This window comes from Ailuropoda melanoleuca, chromosome 4 (assembly GCF_002007445.2).
Source record: "Ailuropoda melanoleuca isolate Jingjing chromosome 4, ASM200744v2, whole genome shotgun sequence".
NCBI lineage: Eukaryota > Metazoa > Chordata > Mammalia > Carnivora > Ursidae > Ailuropoda > Ailuropoda melanoleuca.
This window is the reverse complement of record NC_048221.1, coordinates 13,782,755-13,798,910: the sequence shown is the minus strand read 5'-3', so window position 1 is coordinate 13,798,910 and position 16,156 is coordinate 13,782,755. Positions and strand designations below refer to the sequence as shown.

General features: G+C 58.2%; 1 protein-coding gene across 2 annotated transcripts; it reads left to right on the top strand.

Moving 5' to 3' along the window:
* Positions 1-2,035: 2,035 nt before the first annotated feature.
* Positions 2,036-16,150, top strand: CERS1 (ceramide synthase 1). 2 transcript variants are annotated; one of them, XM_011222316.3, is made up of 6 exons: positions 2,036-2,195; positions 6,099-6,279; positions 7,872-8,033; positions 8,336-8,483; positions 8,695-8,804; positions 15,929-16,150. In XM_011222316.3, exons 1-6 carry the CDS (start codon positions 2,081-2,083, stop codon positions 15,969-15,971), a joined length of 759 nt encoding a protein of 252 aa, XP_011220618.1. In that variant the 5' UTR covers positions 2,036-2,080; the 3' UTR covers positions 15,972-16,150. The 2 variants fall into 2 exon arrangements, with proteins under 2 accessions (XP_011220618.1, XP_011220627.1); XM_011222325.2 differs by lacking the exon at positions 15,929-16,150 and having other exon boundaries at positions 8,695-8,808.
* Positions 16,151-16,156: the final 6 nt, after the last annotated feature.

Sequence of the window (16,156 nt, the reverse complement as noted above, 5' to 3'; positions counted from 1 at the left end):
CACCTCGCGAGCTTTCGGGCAGGGCCGAAGCGGGGACCGAGGAGCGTAGGACGCGGGCGGGGTGGGCTATGGGCACAGAAGCCGCCTGCGCCTTTCGCCTCGGGGCCATGCAGGGCGCGCCCGGTCCCGGAGCGGGGCCCGAGGTCCACGCGGCGACGGAGCGGACTTGTGCGCGGCTCCCGGGAAGAGGCCTCGCGCATGTCTCGAGTCAGCGCCACCCTCCGACCTGGGGAGGCAAAGGCCTGGACTCCCTGGCCACGCCGGTGGTCGCAGTCTTGGGAGGTGGCAGGGCCTGGGTCTTCAGAGCTGGACTGGGCTGCCTCCAAGGGGCTGCGTCCGACTTGCCCAGTTTCTAGCGAGTCTGGGGAGGCTACCGCCCCAATTGGAGAGTGACCCTGTGGGTGACATTGGCTCCTGGCCTCCCTCCCATCCTTTGGGAGGGGTCGCTGCTGTGGGAACTGGTGGGAAGGCATTTGGGCCCCTAGCTTGGCTGCGACTCCCCCATGTACTGACTGGGGTCACCCCGCCCCGATCTGGCCGGAGGTGGCAGGGGCTGCAGGGACAGAGAGTCCGGCGCCAACAAAGGAGCCTTTCTCTGCTGGCTGGGAAGAGGCTGGCCCTTGTTAAGTCAAGGATAGGGTGTTGTTTGGAGGCCACTGCCCCCACCACCATCCCCTATCACCCACATGGGGAAGAGACCCCAGCCACCACCCTTCTCCAGGGAAGGGGAATGAGGGCCCCTCCACGGGTCAGCGTTTGTCCCCATCTAGCGTTGTTGGTACCCCTGCTTTCCCAGTTTCCAGCTGGGAAGTGGAAGGTGCAGAAGGTTGAGGGTCAGAGCCCAGGAGGGGATGTGGTCGCTCTGGGACAACCAGAGTGGAGCCGTCTCCCTCCCGGAGGAGGAGGCTTGGCGATGAGGGAGCCTGGTGGGGGACAGCAAGAGCATGTGCACCTCCCTTTTGGAATCCCTGGAGCTCCGGCCAGTCCGGCCAGTCTGGGTGGGGCGACAGCAGTTCCAGGCTCGCCCTTCCCAAGAAACGGGTGGAGGGGCTGCCCTTTCTTCCAAAGCTCATCTTCTTGGCAGCCGCCTGGTTGCCAGGGGTGACTGAAACTGGCTCTGGCTGTCTCCGTGGCAACTGTTGGTGCTCCGGCCCCCTCAAGCCTCTTCTAGGGGGAAGGGGGCGGGCTTGACCCAGCAGCTCTGGAGCCCCGCCCCCAGGGAGCTGGAGGCCCCCGCTCCTGGACTCCCAGGGAGCTGTGCCCCACAAATTCCTCCATACCTCGGTGTTACATGACCTCTCTTCCTTCCAGTCCTCCCTGGTGTGTCCTTAGGTGGCTCAGTTCAGGTCCCCTATCTCATTGTACATCCTTCCCCTGCCCTGCCCCTTCTGTCTCTACCCCATTCTCTCCTTCTTTGTCCCCGCCCCCCCATTCTCATGCTCTCCCCCACCTACCTACCCCATCTTCCCCAACTTCTTTTTCTCTCTAGTCTACCCCCAAATTCTCCCTCTGACGTACCCCTTCTCCTCAGGTTTCTCCCCAATGGGGGTCACTTGGGGTTCCAGCCTCCCCGTCTTCTCCCAGATGCCCCCATACTCACCTCCATGCTCTCTTCACAGCTTCACCCCTACAGGCCCCTCCATATCTTCTCTTTAATCCCCCTTCTCCCTGGTATAGCCCCAGCTCCCTCTGGGACCCCCAAGTCCCCCGTCTCCTCTGGGCTGGCCCCATTGGTCTCCCTTGCACTCTACTCACATGTCCCCCTCCTTGTCGCCACGGCCTTCCCTTATGTTTCCCTCAGGTCTCCCCCCATTCTCCTCCCCACACTGCTCCGGACAGCTGGGAACTAAGTTTAGCCCTTGGCTGGCGCACGTGGACTCCGGTTACGCTTCAGGCCGCAGTGGGTGCTGGGGCTGGGCCCTCCCCAACACCGCCCAGCCTGGAGAGCCCCTGAGCCTGGCTTTCCCCACCCTGGAAGAGTGGTCCCCGGCCCTTGGCCCCCAGCACTGATGGCCACCCGCCTTCTCATCCATAGCCCCTGGCCAAGCGGTGCCGCCTCCAGCCTAGAGATGCCGCCAAGATGCCTGAGAGTGCCTGGAAGTTTCTCTTCTATCTGGGCGCCTGGAGCTACAGCGCCTACCTGCTCTTCGGGACCGACTACCCCTTTTTTCACGACCCACCCTCTGTCTTCTACGGTAGGGGCCCTGCCAGACACAGCAGGGTGGGGGAGGGTTCTGCTCTGCATGGCGGATCTGGACACTCATCACACATCTCATGCTGGATGTCTGCCCTGAGACAGGGCCACCCCAAGGTAGCCCCAAGACAAGGGTGCCTAAAGGGCTCTGGGGACAGGAAAGGGTCCTGTTTAGGACCTGGTGCTATTAGGGCCCAGGGAGATGTCCTGAATGAGGTCACCCCTTGTATGGACCCAGGTGGGCATTCCAGTGTCTGGGACAGCATGTGCAAAGGCCCTGGGGCCTGCATGAGCTTGGCACGTGAGGATGAGAGAAGGGTAGGAGGAGTTTGAGTTTCATTCTAAATGGGATGGGTTTGTGGATCGTAAAAAGCTTCTGGCTGCCATGTGGAGGCAGGAGAGCCTTGGATAAGGAAGGAAGTGGCCCAGTGGGGAGATGAGGGCTAATGTGCCTTGGACCAGCTTGGTGAAGAGATAAAAATGGTGAGAAATGGCTGCATCCATTGATTGGATTAGATGTAGGAGTTGTCAAGGCCTGAGTTTGGTGGGATAGGCAGGAGGAGGGTGGCTGCAGTGTCCTTTATCACTCGCAGGAAGTCTGTTCTAGAAAACCTGCTCTGTGGTGGGGGTGTCGGGATTTCTCTATTCCTGTGCTGACCACCCAGGCTGGGTACCAGGGACACACACAGACGTGTTTCCTGCCACGGGACGTTAACAGTTTCTGAAGCCTCCTGGTGGCACCAAGCCCCACGCTCCCATCCGAGGGCTGAGCACAGAGCTTCTGTGTTTTGGTGTGCCGGTGACAAGCACCACGTTTGCTGGGCACCTGTCTGTCTTGGTAGGACTGTGTCACCCACATGGCCGCTCTCCTCACGTGCATTGCCCTTGTTATAAATCTCTAGAGGGCAGGTTTTAGTTGTCATTCAATTTCCCTTTGTGTGAATGAACCACGATGGATCCCTGTCAGTTTCAGGCATGGAGTTGCCTCTGGCTTTTTCTTTTAAATTATGCTGTGATAACATGCTTGCAGGTGAGCTGCTGCTTTGCATGTGTACTTATTGGGCACCTACTGTGTACCAGGCACTGTGCTGACACAGCTGTGAGTGCTCCAGAGAAAGCCCCCCGCCTTGATGTCTTGTGGTGACAAGAAAGTACAAAATCTGTTAACAGCTGATGAGAAAACTCCGGGGGGGAGCGGGGAATGTTCTACAGAGATGAGGACGGCCCCACCAAAAGTGACCTTTGCATGGGGACCTGGAGGTGCCTGGGGCAGATAGGAAATGCAAAGGCCCCTGTGGGACGGGCACACTCTTGGCAAATGCTCAGAGGCAGCGAGGAGCCCCCCGGGACAGGGGGTATCTACCAGAGGGCTGTGAGCAGAGGGGGGATACTGACAGGCCCAACTGAGTAGGGGACTGAGGGCAGGAGCCGGGTCACAAGGGGGCTCTGCCCAGGACGAGGTCCAGAATGGGAGAGAAGTGGGTGGTTTGAGAAATGTTTTGAAGGCAGACCTGATAGGATTCATTGTCAAGCCAGAGGCAGGGGTGAGCAGGGAGGGTGGGGATGACACCAGGGGCTGGGATCCAGGATAGGGGGCAGGTTTCAGGGAGAGCAGGAGTTGGGTTTGGGACACAGGGGGCGCTGTTCCCAGAGGCCGGGGAGGGGGATGCGGTGGGGGTGACAGGAAGCAGGTAGGATGTGAACGCAGAGAGCAGGCTGGGGCTCCGTGGCCCCCCCCGCCCCGCCGAGCGAGCGGGGAGGCGCAGACGGAGTCTGGACGGGGGATCCTGTGTGTGCCGTACTCTCCCTACCCCGCCCCAGATCTGGGGCTCGAGGCTGGAGGGGGACCCTCACCCAATGGTAAAAGTCTTGCCAGTGAGATCGATCGGTGGAAAATTCGGTGTCCTGTTTGCAGAGCGGGCCGGCTGTGTGCCCTGACGGGCCGCTACAGCCCTTCTTCTCAAGGGGGACAGAAGCACCCTGCAGGCGTGCGTGTTGGGGGGGCCTCTGCCGGCTGCGACATCCTCACGAAACTCGGACGGAGGGCCCTGCCGAAGCGTTCAGACTTTGAGGAGCCCCTGGACCTGACAAAGTGCTGGGAGGAGATCTAATCTGTTGAGGGGAGCGTCGCATTTTTTTAATTAGGTAGAAGATGCACGATGCCAAGTCAGCGTAATTTGCAGCCGCCGGTACTGTCTGCCTGCGCGAGGTCCCTGGAGTAGCCGGACTCGTGGAGCAGGAGCCGGGGCTGGGGGTGGGGGGCACGGGGAGCCGGTGCGGAGCGGGCACAGAGGTCCAGGTGTGCAGCACGAGCAGCGCTCCGGGGGTGGCCGCACCACACTGTCCGCACAGTCACGCTACCGAGCGTAGAAATGGCTGAGGTGTCAGCGTTCACGTGGTACGTGATTTCCCGTAGTGTTTAAATATTCGCCGTGTTCGAGTGGTCAGTTCAGTGGCACGTAGCACACTCACCGTGTTGTGCCCCCATCGCCCCCAGAAGGAGACCCGACCCCGCGGGCAGTCACTCCCCCTCCCCCAGCTCCCTGCCCTCGGATCTGCTTTCTGTCTCTACCGATTTGCCTGTTCTGGACCTTTCCTAGACATGGAAAGGGATTATGCACTATGTGACCTTTTGTGTCACGCTTCTTTCACTCAGCGTCTTGTTTTGGGGTTCATCCGCGCCGTAGTGGGTGTCTGTGCCTCGCTGCCTGTGCGGCTGGCTAGGATTCCGCTGGGTGGAGGGACCACGTTTTGCTCACCCACTCGCGCATTGATGGCCGCTTGTGTTGCTTGCACCGTTTGGTGGCGGCCAGCGGTGCTGCTGTGCACGCGTGTGTGCAAGGAGCCCTGGTTTTAGCTCCCTTGAGCACCTCACTAGGAGCAGACTTGCTGGGGCATGGGGCTCGCATGCTCACGGCCGCTGCGGCCACTGTGGGGAGGGGGGACAGTCGGGGACAGGCTCAGGAAGGCCAGGAGAAGCTGGGGCCGAGCCGAGTGGGAGACAGTGGTGCCTGGATCAGGGTCAGGATGGCGAGGGCAGGGGAAGTGAGCAGAGGCCTGGACGGAGAGGGACCCCCATCGGGGGTCTACGTGGGTGGGTCCCTGTTGCATGAGGGGTCAAGGCGCAGATGAAGAATTGTCGCCGGGGGTGGGGGTGTTAGGGGACAGCCAGGCTCCAGGGGGTATGAGGGTCTGGCTCTGGGTCTCTAAGGCTAGAGGCAGGAGGCCCTGGAGGGAGCCCAGGGCAGCCGTTTTGGGGGATGAGCAGAGAAGGAGTGGCCAGGGAAGTCCAGATCGATGCAGGCAGGGGCCTCTTGGTGATGGTCCTGAGAGAGGAAACGGTGAGAGCCGGGGGTCAGTGTCACCGGAGGGGGGGGGTAAAGCCTGAGTGGGTGGGCACGGGTGCCAGGAGGAGTGGGGTGGCCGCAGGAGCAGGTAGAGGGGAACCACACCCCACTGAGTGGGACAGCCCATCCCCAATGGCATTGGCCGGTAGGCTTTCTGCCTCGGTGGCCCCGCCTGGCACAGTGAGGCAGGTGGCAGCCTCCATCCCACCGGGGTGGGGGGGTGAGGGGGTATTGCCAGGATGGGAGAGCCCAGGACCGGGCATTGTTGCTGCCTCCAGAGAGCCTGATGAGTAAGAGAAGACGGGAAGGGGAACCCAAGCCAGAGTTGGACCTCCTGCAAGGGACAGCTGTCGGGGGAGGAGCACCCTTTTCCATAAATCTAGAACCACTCCAAAAAAAAGAACACCCATTCGTAAAAAACAACGGGGAGAGAGTGGGAGGAGAAGAGCTGCGGCCAGCGCGCCTGCAGAAGTGGGCAGCACGTCGCGGCTTATGGAGGTTGCGCCCCAGCTGGGGGCTCCCGTCGGCCGCTGACAACACGGGCCTGCTCTCCCCAGACTGGACGCCGGGCATGGCGGTGCCCCGGGACATCGCAGCCGCCTACCTGCTGCAAGGAAGCTTTTACGGCCACTCCATCTATGCCACGCTGTACATGGACGCCTGGCGCAAGGACTCGGTGGTCATGCTCGTGCACCACGTGGTCACCCTGGTCCTCATCGTCTCCTCCTATGCCTTCCGGTGAGTCTGGGCACGGGCAGGGGGCAGAGGGCATAGCATGAGCACAGAGGGGAGGCTGGTGGGGGCCACGGTGGGTATCCGTGGGGGTGGGTGGGTGAGAGACTGCAGAAGGATGGGGTGTTATCAGGGGCAGAGAACCCCCAGCCTGCTCCTACCCCATCCATCCCCCTCCGGCCCCTCCAACCCGGTGGCAGCCTTGGCCGGGACACTTTGCAAGTGTTTACTGGGCCGCTGGCCATGCCCGGCTGCTGCGGGGGTATGGCTAGGAACACAGCAGACCCACCCTGGCATTCTAGAATCCACTGTGGCCACCACACGCGGCCCCTGAGGGCCTCAGATGCAGCCCGTCTCTCCCTCAACCTGCTGTGCGTGTAAGATCCACCCTGTGTTTCAAAGGCAGCGGACAGTGACTCTCTCGCCAGGGCTTTTGTTGTATTGGTCACATGTGAAGATGACAGTGTTTTGGACTTACAGTTAATTAGAAGATAGCATTAAACTTAATTGTATCTCTTCTTTACCTCCTGTTTTAAATACGGCTGATAGAGAATCTGAAATAATATACACGCTTTCCATGCTGTTCCTGTTGGACGGGCTGCTCTCCGCCTCTAGGAGGCCAGCTGCTGGCCGCCGGGGCCTACGGCAGCTTTAACTAAACTGAAATAAAGGCGCACATTCTGTCCTGCAGCCACACTAGTCGCATGTCAGCTGCTCAGCGGTCACACGTGGCTGCTGGCTCTCACACTGGACAATGCAGGTTTAGAACATTCCTAGCATTCTAGAAAGTTCTGTAAGATCGCACTGCTCTAAGTAAAATCAGATGATAAAACCCAAACAAGCAAACAGACAAGAAAAGAACTAACAGTTTGTTTGAAGGTGATAACTATGGAGAAGAATCAAGTCGGAAGATAAGGACCGTGGGGGTGGTGAGGTGTGGGTGGTTGGGTGACAGGTAAGCAAAGTCTGAAAGGTGAAGGAAGGCTCCATGAACACTGGGGAGGTGCGTGTTAGGCAATGGGAACAGCATGTGCAAAGGGCCTGTGGCATGTGAGCTGTCAGGAGGGCAGAGTGAGAGAGGTGCCCAGCCATGTCCAGGCTGAATTCAAGTCCAGTGGCCCAAGCAGCTGTCAGGTGGAATGCTGGGGAGGGATGGGGGGACGGCCTTCGGGCTTCTTTAGAGCCTGGTGGGGATTTTCCTAGGCAGGTCTGCAGATTGCAGCAATGTTCAGGTTAAACAAACAGACCGAGGAGGGTCAGCGTGGCAGTGATGTTGGAGGTGAGAGACAAACTTGCGGGGGATCTGGATGCAAAATGGCCCAGGCCACTGAGGGTCTGGGTTCACAGAGACGAAGAGGGGCAGATAAGGAACTTGCAGGGAGGCTCCTGGGTCACCTGGGGACAGTGAGGCAGTGGGTGGGGCCGCCAGGGGGCAGGCACAGCTTGGGTGCTGCCACTGACCTGGCCCGGTGGGGGAATGGGCAGATCACGTGGGCCAGGGAGGACAGCTTTGAAGGGGACCCACAGGAGGCTTGGGTGGGTGAGGGTCCCCAGTGTAACCCACCCTCTCTCCTCTCCTATCCCACTCCCCTCCCCAGGTACCACAATGTGGGCATCCTCGTGCTCTTCCTGCATGACGTTAGCGACGTGCAGCTGGAGTTCACCAAGCTCAACGTCTACTTCAAGTCCCGAGGAGGCTCCCACCACCGGCTCCACGCCTTGGCCGCTGACCTGGGCTGCCTCAGCTTCAGCCTCAGCTGGTGAGGGGGCAGGGAAGGGGGTGGGGCTGGTGAGAAGGGGTGGGGCTGGTGTGAAGGGGTGNAAAAAAAAAAAAAAAAAAAAAAAAAAAAAAAAAAAAAAAAAAAAAAAAAAAAAAAAAAAAAAATTTAAAAAAAAAAAAAAAGAGACAGGTGGGCAAGGAGGGGGCAGGGGGACAGGGATGGGTGGGGGTGTGCAGGGACAGATGGATGAGTCCAAATGGGACAGCACAGGGCTCCGGGGCTGGGGGGGCACACCTCCCCCTGTCCCCAGCAGCTTCCCCAAGCCCCCCTCCCCGCTGCAGGTTCTGGTTCCGCCTCTACTGGTTCCCGCTCAAGGTTCTGTACGCCACGTGCCACAGCAGCCTGCGCTCGGTGCCCGACATCCCCTTCTACTTCTTCTTCAACGCGCTCCTTCTATTGCTCACCCTCATGAACCTCTACTGGTTCCTGGTGAGTCGGCAGCCCGCGCTCCTTGCCCGCCCGGTTGGCGGTCCCCAAGCAGTGGTCCAGGCGCAGGCCCTTCTCAGGCATGCCCAGGGAAAGGCATGCTCGGCCCCGGGAACAGCACGTGCAAAGGGCCGGTGGCAGGAGCACACGGCCATCGGGAGGGCAGCAGGGTCAGGGAGGTGGCTTTTTCTCACCTGTGCCCCCTCCCCCACAGTACATCGTGGCCTTTGCTGCCAAGGTGTTGACGGGCCAGGTACGCGAACTGAAGGACGTGCGGGAATACGACGCGGCAGAGGCCCCGAGCCCCAAGCCCAGCAAAGCTGAGTGAGTGTGGAGGGGCCGCCGCCCTGGTTCATTCCTTTAGCCGCGTCTGTCCGGCCGCGCGCGCTCTGGGGGCCGGCCCTGGAGACCAGGCAGCGGGTGATGCCGCCGCGCCACGGACGCTGCCCCCCAGAGCCTCCGTTCCAAAGAGACTGCAATAAAGGCGTGGAAGGTCAGCGACAGAGTTAGATGCCCTCAGGTCAGACAGGAAGTGGGTAGAGCGGCCTGGGGGTGGGCCAGGTTGGCAAGGGCGGAGAATCAGGGTCTCAGTGATAGGAGCGCAAGGGCCAAGCTGAGTCACTGGTCCAGTGGGTGAGCAGCCGTGAGCCAGGCCAGGGCGGAGCCTCTAAGCAGCTGGCAGTGGAGGTGGGAGGGGGGGAGCCATGGTGGCCCAGAGAGCCCACGCTCAGTCCGTGTTGACGCTCCCTGGCCTTGAGGTCCAGCAGGGCAGCCCACCGGTCAGTCAAGCAGTCGAGCCCCCTGGGGGCTCAGGCAGGAATCCTAGGGAAGGAGGGACAAAGGGGCCTCATCAAGCACATGGAGGTAGGACCCCCAGGACTCGCCAGCCCCAGGTCGTAAGCCACATGGTGTCCAACGCCCCCAGCCTGGAGCAGCCCCAGGAGTGAATGGAGGCAGGTTGGGGTGACCAGCAGAGTCTAGGGTAGACGGCGCCCCGGAGGCAACACAGGCGGTGTTTGAGCTGCAGCGGGGTGGGGGGCTGCTGACAGCTTGCAAGGTACTGAGTCAGTGGACCCTGTGATTTGGCTTCTGGGGGGCTCATCCAGGACTAACTTGAGAAAGGGGCTTTCAGGGAAGCAGTGTGCTCAGAGCTCGAAGACGTGAGTCAGAATGGGCCCGGAGGAGGAAGAGAGAAGCAGAGATTTTGAAAATCTCCTTGGAATACGTAAGAAGGGGAGCAGAGAACTGGGGGTTGCCGGAGGGGAGAGCTGAGGGCTCTTTGGCCAGTTCACAGAAAGAAAGGCACTTTGGACCCTCCAAGCATGGAACTGCAGGTGGGGGGCGCCAAGGCCACAAAGCCAGCACCCGGCCCGAGAGGGACCAGACCGGCGAGCAGGGATCACTGGCATGAGAGGCCTGGGCAGCCCGTGAGGTCCCCCCAGCTGCTTGGTGTGGGGACATGTGGGCGAGGGTGAGTGATCACCACGCGGCCGGCCCTGCCATCGGGGCACGCGGGCACAGGGGCCGTAGCCAGGACGAGTGTGGTCAGATCCCAACCCTGCTGTAGGACCGAGCAGACTTGCTTTAGGTGAAACAGAAATAAAAGAAACAAAGACAATCCAAGACTTCCGGCTCGAGCTGCCATTTACGAGATGGAAATTGGGGCTGAGCTGGGGCAGGGCTATGTGCACCCACCGAGGGGAGGAGGGGAATCAGGCGTCTAATTTGGGGGCTGTTCGATCGTCCGTTGTCCAGGGAGCATGAGTTGGGAATTCCATGAAGACATCCATGAGGTCTCACCAAGGAGACTGACCAGCCCTTAGCGGCTTCCAGAGAAAGCAATGACTAAAGCAGGGGGTGGGAGAGGGGAGCTCCTGCTTGGCCAAAACTAAAAATGGGAAAGATCTTCCTGCTGCAAACCAGTGAACTCCTGGTGGAGATGTCCAGACCACCTAGCCCCACTCGGTGCGGCTCCCTAGTCTGTCTGTCCTGAGGACACCCGGCCAGCACGTGGGGTCGGGGGTGGGGGGTGCTGCATAGCCAGCACATCCAGCAGGATGAGAGTGTGACCTCCGCACAGAGAGGACAGGGCATGCCGGGGAACGCGCAGCCATGCTCCAGCCCTGTGGTCATCACCCGCAGAACTCGGTTCCCCGAGGTTGGCCAGAGTTAGCGCAGTCGGGTATGACTGGGGTAGGAAGCGAGGAGAATGTGTCACACGCTGACGAAGAGCGGTCAGGACGCCTCCAGACCCTCAGGTCATGCAGAGCAAGGCAGCTGCGGAACTGTCCCCGATCAGAGGAGACGAAGACACAGTGGCTGAGCTCAGCATGGGCTGGTGGGCCAGCAAAAGGACGTCTGCGGAAAAACAGGTGAAATCAAATGAGGTCTGCTTTTCGTTTATAGCACTGTCCCAGGCTTGGTTTCCTAGTTGTGACAAATGCACGTGGCGGTGTGAGGCGGTTGTTACCCTCACATGAGGGCGACCCCACGGCTCCCTGTCCTGCCTTTGCAACATCTCCGCAAACTGACGATCACCCTGAAATAGAAACCTTATTTAAAAAAAAAAAAAAAAAAGGCGTGAAAGAGCATCAGAAATGACATTGAATGTCACAGTGCATTGCCAGTTCTGTCATAACAAAGTACCACGCGTTGGGGGGCCTCAGAGCCGCGGAAGTTTGTCTCTCACGGTTCTGGAGCCTGGAAGTCTAACACTGTCAGCAGGGCCGTGCTGCTGGCAGAGGAGCCTGCCTTGTCTCTTCCAGCCTCCGGGGGCTCCACTGTCCCTTAGCTTGTGGCCGTGTCCCTCCAGGGTCCATTCTCTGTCTTCACGTGACCTTCTGCTCTCTGGCTCTTATCTAAGGACACTTGTCTTCGGATTTAGCACCCCCCCCCCAGTCTGATCTCAGCCTGGAGTCCCTCACTCAGTCATATCTGTGGCGAGCTTTTGTTCCTAATAAAGTCACATTCCCAGGTTCCAGAGATTGGGCTGCGGGGACCGCCCTTCAACCCGCTGTGGATGTTAAGGCTCCTACAATTAGAAGCTGCCGGAGAGGGTATCAGGAAGTTGAAAGCTGCGAAGAAGTGACCCAGGTCACAGCGACCACAGCTGGAAAGGACGGCTAGAATTCCAAGAAACACCTGGCCTCGTTGACTTTGGATAGGAGGCGGCGACGGCAAGAGAAGACGCAGTGCTGAGAATTTTCCAGATGTAACGACGTAAATCAGAAAGAGGGTGAATAAAAAGGCATTCACACCCCAAACACATCGTAGCGAAAAATGCAAAACAGCCACAGGAGAGATGGCCTGTGTGACAATGGCACAGCAGTGAGGGATGCTGGACGAGTGTGGAGGGAACTATCCTGGCCAGTGCTGAAAAGAAGGAACCAGCAACTGGGAATTTCATACACAATTTTGAGAACATTTGCCCGAGGGCACCTGGCTGGCTCTGTCAGTAGAACACATGACTCTCAGTGTGGAGTTTACTTAAGGAAATGGGCACCTGGGTGCTCAGTTGGTTAAGCGTCTGCCTTCTGATCCCGGGGCCCTGGGATCAAGTCCCGCATCAGGCTCCTGACTCAGTGGGGAGCCTGCTTCTCCCTCTGCCTGCTGCTCCCCCTTTTTGTGCTTGCTCTCTGTCAAATAAATATTTAAAATAAATAATAAATAAATAAAATCTTTAAATTAAAAACAAGAGACAAGACACCCACAAGAACGAAAATTAGGAAAGTTTCCCACCCACAGAGCTTGAGGGGTGTATTTCAAAACACAGGAAAGCTATCCCAAGAGGTAGACCGGCAGGTGAAATGATGCATATCTGGATAAAAAAATTTAAATGCCTGATTTGAGCTTAAAAAAAATGAGAACTGAAGTAGTTAGTACTGAGATGGGATTGGGGCCTTTGCACTTTGCAAGAGGGTGGGGGTTACCTTTAGGCTGTATTAAAGACTTCCGTGAATGCTAGTAGGGTGCAGAGGGGAACCCGGGACAGGCACAACAAAATAAATGCAAAAAAAAAGAAGGTTAGGAAAAGCAGGATTAAGGAAAGGAAAACGAGAGAGTAGACTCTCAAATATTACGCAGCCAAATCATGCGTGGAAAAATCGTGATGGTTACAAGATTGGGTTTTTATTTATTTTAAATAAAATTTTATTTATTTATTTATTTATTTATTTAGAGTGCAGCGGGGAGGGGTGGGGAGAGAGGGAGGGAATCTCACGCAGACTCCCTGCTGAATGTGGATCCCCGACATGGGGCTTGATCCCACGACCCTGAGATCATGACCTGAGCCGAGTCAGATACTCAACCAACTGAGCCACCCAGGCGCCCCACTATATATATATATATACATATATATATATTTTTTTTTAATTCACCTCTTCTCTGGTTAAAAGACTTCAAGTCCAGGATACGTGAACATTGCAAGTAAAAGGACAGGAAAAGAAATTCAGATGTAAACCTTGATCTGGGACGTTCCACGTGATACAACCCTAAATCTCAGCGTGACGGGACCATGGAAAGTAGTCGTCGCTCCTCATCGAGCAGGTCAGAGGCAGGGTGAACAGATGTTCTTTTTAAGCACAGGACGTTTCTCAGAATTGACCAAACCCAGCCACAGGGGAAATCTCCAGGACCCAGAACTGGGATCGTGCAGGCTGCGTAGACGAAAATTCAGCAAGGTATGAGAACAGTGAGGAAATGATTGAGACCACGGCAAAGTAACTCAGGAGCTGGAAACGGAGCACGTGGCCTGTGAGTAGCACCACCCCTTTCCTCGTGGTGCCCAGCTTCATTCTTTCCAGCTGCTTCTCTCATCTCCCTCTCCCTCCCAGAGCCCCTGCGCCTCTGGCAGACCACCCTCGGGGACCACCACCACCGCCTCTGCCGTCAGCCCCCCTGGAGGGGCCCCGTGCCCTGGTCCTGACCCAGCCCCTCGCTCTGAAGCCCCCATTGTTGCCTCGGGCTGCTGGGACCACCCCACTGGGTCTGCTGACCGGCCCCGCGGCACCCACCACTTCCCCGCCGGCCTCCCCTCCCGCAGCCCCTACATTTAATCCACCTGACTTCCAAGTTTCTCCCCAGCTCCCGGTGCCCCTCTGCGCGCCGTTCTCTGTCTCCAGGTCTGCTTGACGTTCCCAGCATCTGTGAAACTATCCGGAATCAGCCCCCCTTCCCTCCCCAAACTACCTCTCCGGAACATTTGCCCATCGCAGTGGAGGGAAACAGTGCCGCACCCTAGGGAGTCTCCTCACTCCCTGTCCTCCTCGCCTCTGAGGAAATACCCAGAATCCTCCCGAGATGCTGTCTGCCTTCATCTCCCTCCAGTTTCCACCCTTGTCCTGATTCTCTTTTCCCCATCGTGGTGCAGTGAAACTGAAAAGCTCAAATCTGACGTCACAGAGAAGCCCCCCTTCCCCTCATCAAATACCATCCCTGGTTTTGAGCAGGGAGCAATGCTTGGAAGCTTGTACAGAAAAATAAACCAGCATCACTGGGAACGTTCTGATAAAAAGATGCATGGCCGGGTACCGATCCTCGAATGTATTAAACCTGCTATAAAAGTATAGGAACTAAAACGGGGCGGAACAGAGCCGAGTCCGTAAATAGAACAGACTCCGGTCCTAAAGATCACTGGAAGGGAAGAGCTGTCAGAATACTTGGTCACCATCTGGAGAAAAGAACAAACTTGTGTATCTTTAGTCAGCCAGAGGCAAACCCCCCATGGATCAGATGTCGAGGCAAAACATAAGCTGGGAAATGAAACCAGAGCCAAAAAGGGAGATTGTGACGTCTAGCAGTCGAGCTAGGAGAAGAGTCCAGAAGCCGGAAGCCCCCACCTCTGCTCCGTCTAGAGCACCAACAGGCAAAAACTGATGACAACCGGAGGGCTTATCTCTAGGGGCCATATCTCTAACCTCACAGATCAAGGGCTTCTGCTGGTGGCAGCAGCGAGAGAAAGGGCAGCGAGCCTTGGAAAAGTGGGCAGAGGGTGGGACGCACGATCCCAGGAAGGGACGTCCAGTGGCTCCAGCCCAAGGGAAGAATGAATTCAAGTGGCTGCGGTCACCTCGAGGGAAGTAGGTTAGTGTATGAAAGGGTCTCTGAGCTAGAGTGCTCCGCACGGCGAGGGGATGCAGGGGGTGGTAACACCCCCGTGTGCCAGGATCTGTGGGAGATGCCAGCGAGATGTGTGCGAAGTGCTACATGGAAGCAAGAGACCCAGGTTGATTTCCGGGAGGGGCTCAGGCGAACTGTGAGCGCTCTGTGCTTTCTGAGGTCTAGATCGTGAGAATATAGTCCCGGCTCAGAAAACCTAATACATTTGTACGTAAACCGGACCACAGAATCCACTGCTGCAAAGACATGGATAGACTGATGTGCAAAGGCATGAGGGGCTCCCCTAAGCGGGAACAGGAGTAGCCGGTGCCCTGACCAGTAAGCCCCAGTAAGATGCTGTTTCAGCACCAGTAGGTGCTGACAAAGGCACCAAGGAGCAGGCACGGAAACCCTGGTTGAATCTGGTGAGGTGGCCGGGGCAGACCCCGAGCTGGAACCTGAGACCTGCCACTAACGCAGGCAGGAAAATGGAATTTTTGGCGAGTGGTGATGCGCACAGCAGCAGTCTCTGTGTCGACTTTCTGGAACGTTGGGGTGCAGAAGACCCCCCCTTTTTTTAAGATTTTATTTGAGAGCAAGAGAGGGGGAAAGAGCACAGAGGGAAAGAGGGAGGGAGAAGCAGACTCCCTGCTGAGCAAGGCTCCATCCCAGGACCCCGAGATCAGGACCTGAGCCGAAGGCAGACGCTTAACCGACTGAGCCACCCAGGCGCCCCCAGAAGACATCTTTATAGACAGTTTGAAATATGTAAACCATACGTTATTTAGAGATTAGGGGCCTTTTCTGGACTTAACCCGAACACTTACCATACTGATTTGAGTTTTTAAAACACTGCATAACTTGTTCTCAGAACGTGGAAGGAAGGGAGGGGCTGTGGTAGATGTGGACAGAGGGCAGTGGACGGAGAATCACAGGGGCTGTGAAGGCTTTCCTGGTTGGGCCGTGAGCCAGCGCGGGACAGCAGAGCCAGGGAGGAGCCCTACTCTGGGCGCAGGGTCAGGGAGCTCTGGCCAGTTTTGTCCACTCTCTGGAAGGGGAGGAGTATAAAGTGCAGGGTTTATCCAGACTCAAGTGGTGGGGTTAAATCAGGCGGAGGGCTTTTGCCCTCCCGCGGCCGTGGGTAGCTCAGGTGGGAGGAGAGAGGAGGAGCCGGGACGCCATGCCCACTGGGCGGAAGGCAAGGTCTTACGGCCGCGTGCGCAGGGACGAAGGGCCCAGGTGGGCCTCCGCCTGGCAGGAAAAAGGGATGTGGAGCGCGATGCAGGCGAGATGGGGCGGTGTGCGGGGCTATGAGGTCCAGGGGCTAACCGGGGCCCGGTTCTGGCCCCCAGGAAGCCGCTGAGGAACGGCCTGGTGAAAGACAAGCGCTTCTGAATTCCTTGATCACCGTCCCACCCCTCAGGACCCAGCCCCGCCCGACCACGTCCCCCAGGGAACCGACCACGCCCCTCCCCCCGGGACTCTGGCTCCGTCCAGCTCCGCCCCACCTGGGCCCTGGCCACTCCCGGTCACCTCCCGCTGGACCCCTGCCCCGCCCCCCCGAACCCCGCCCCCGGGGT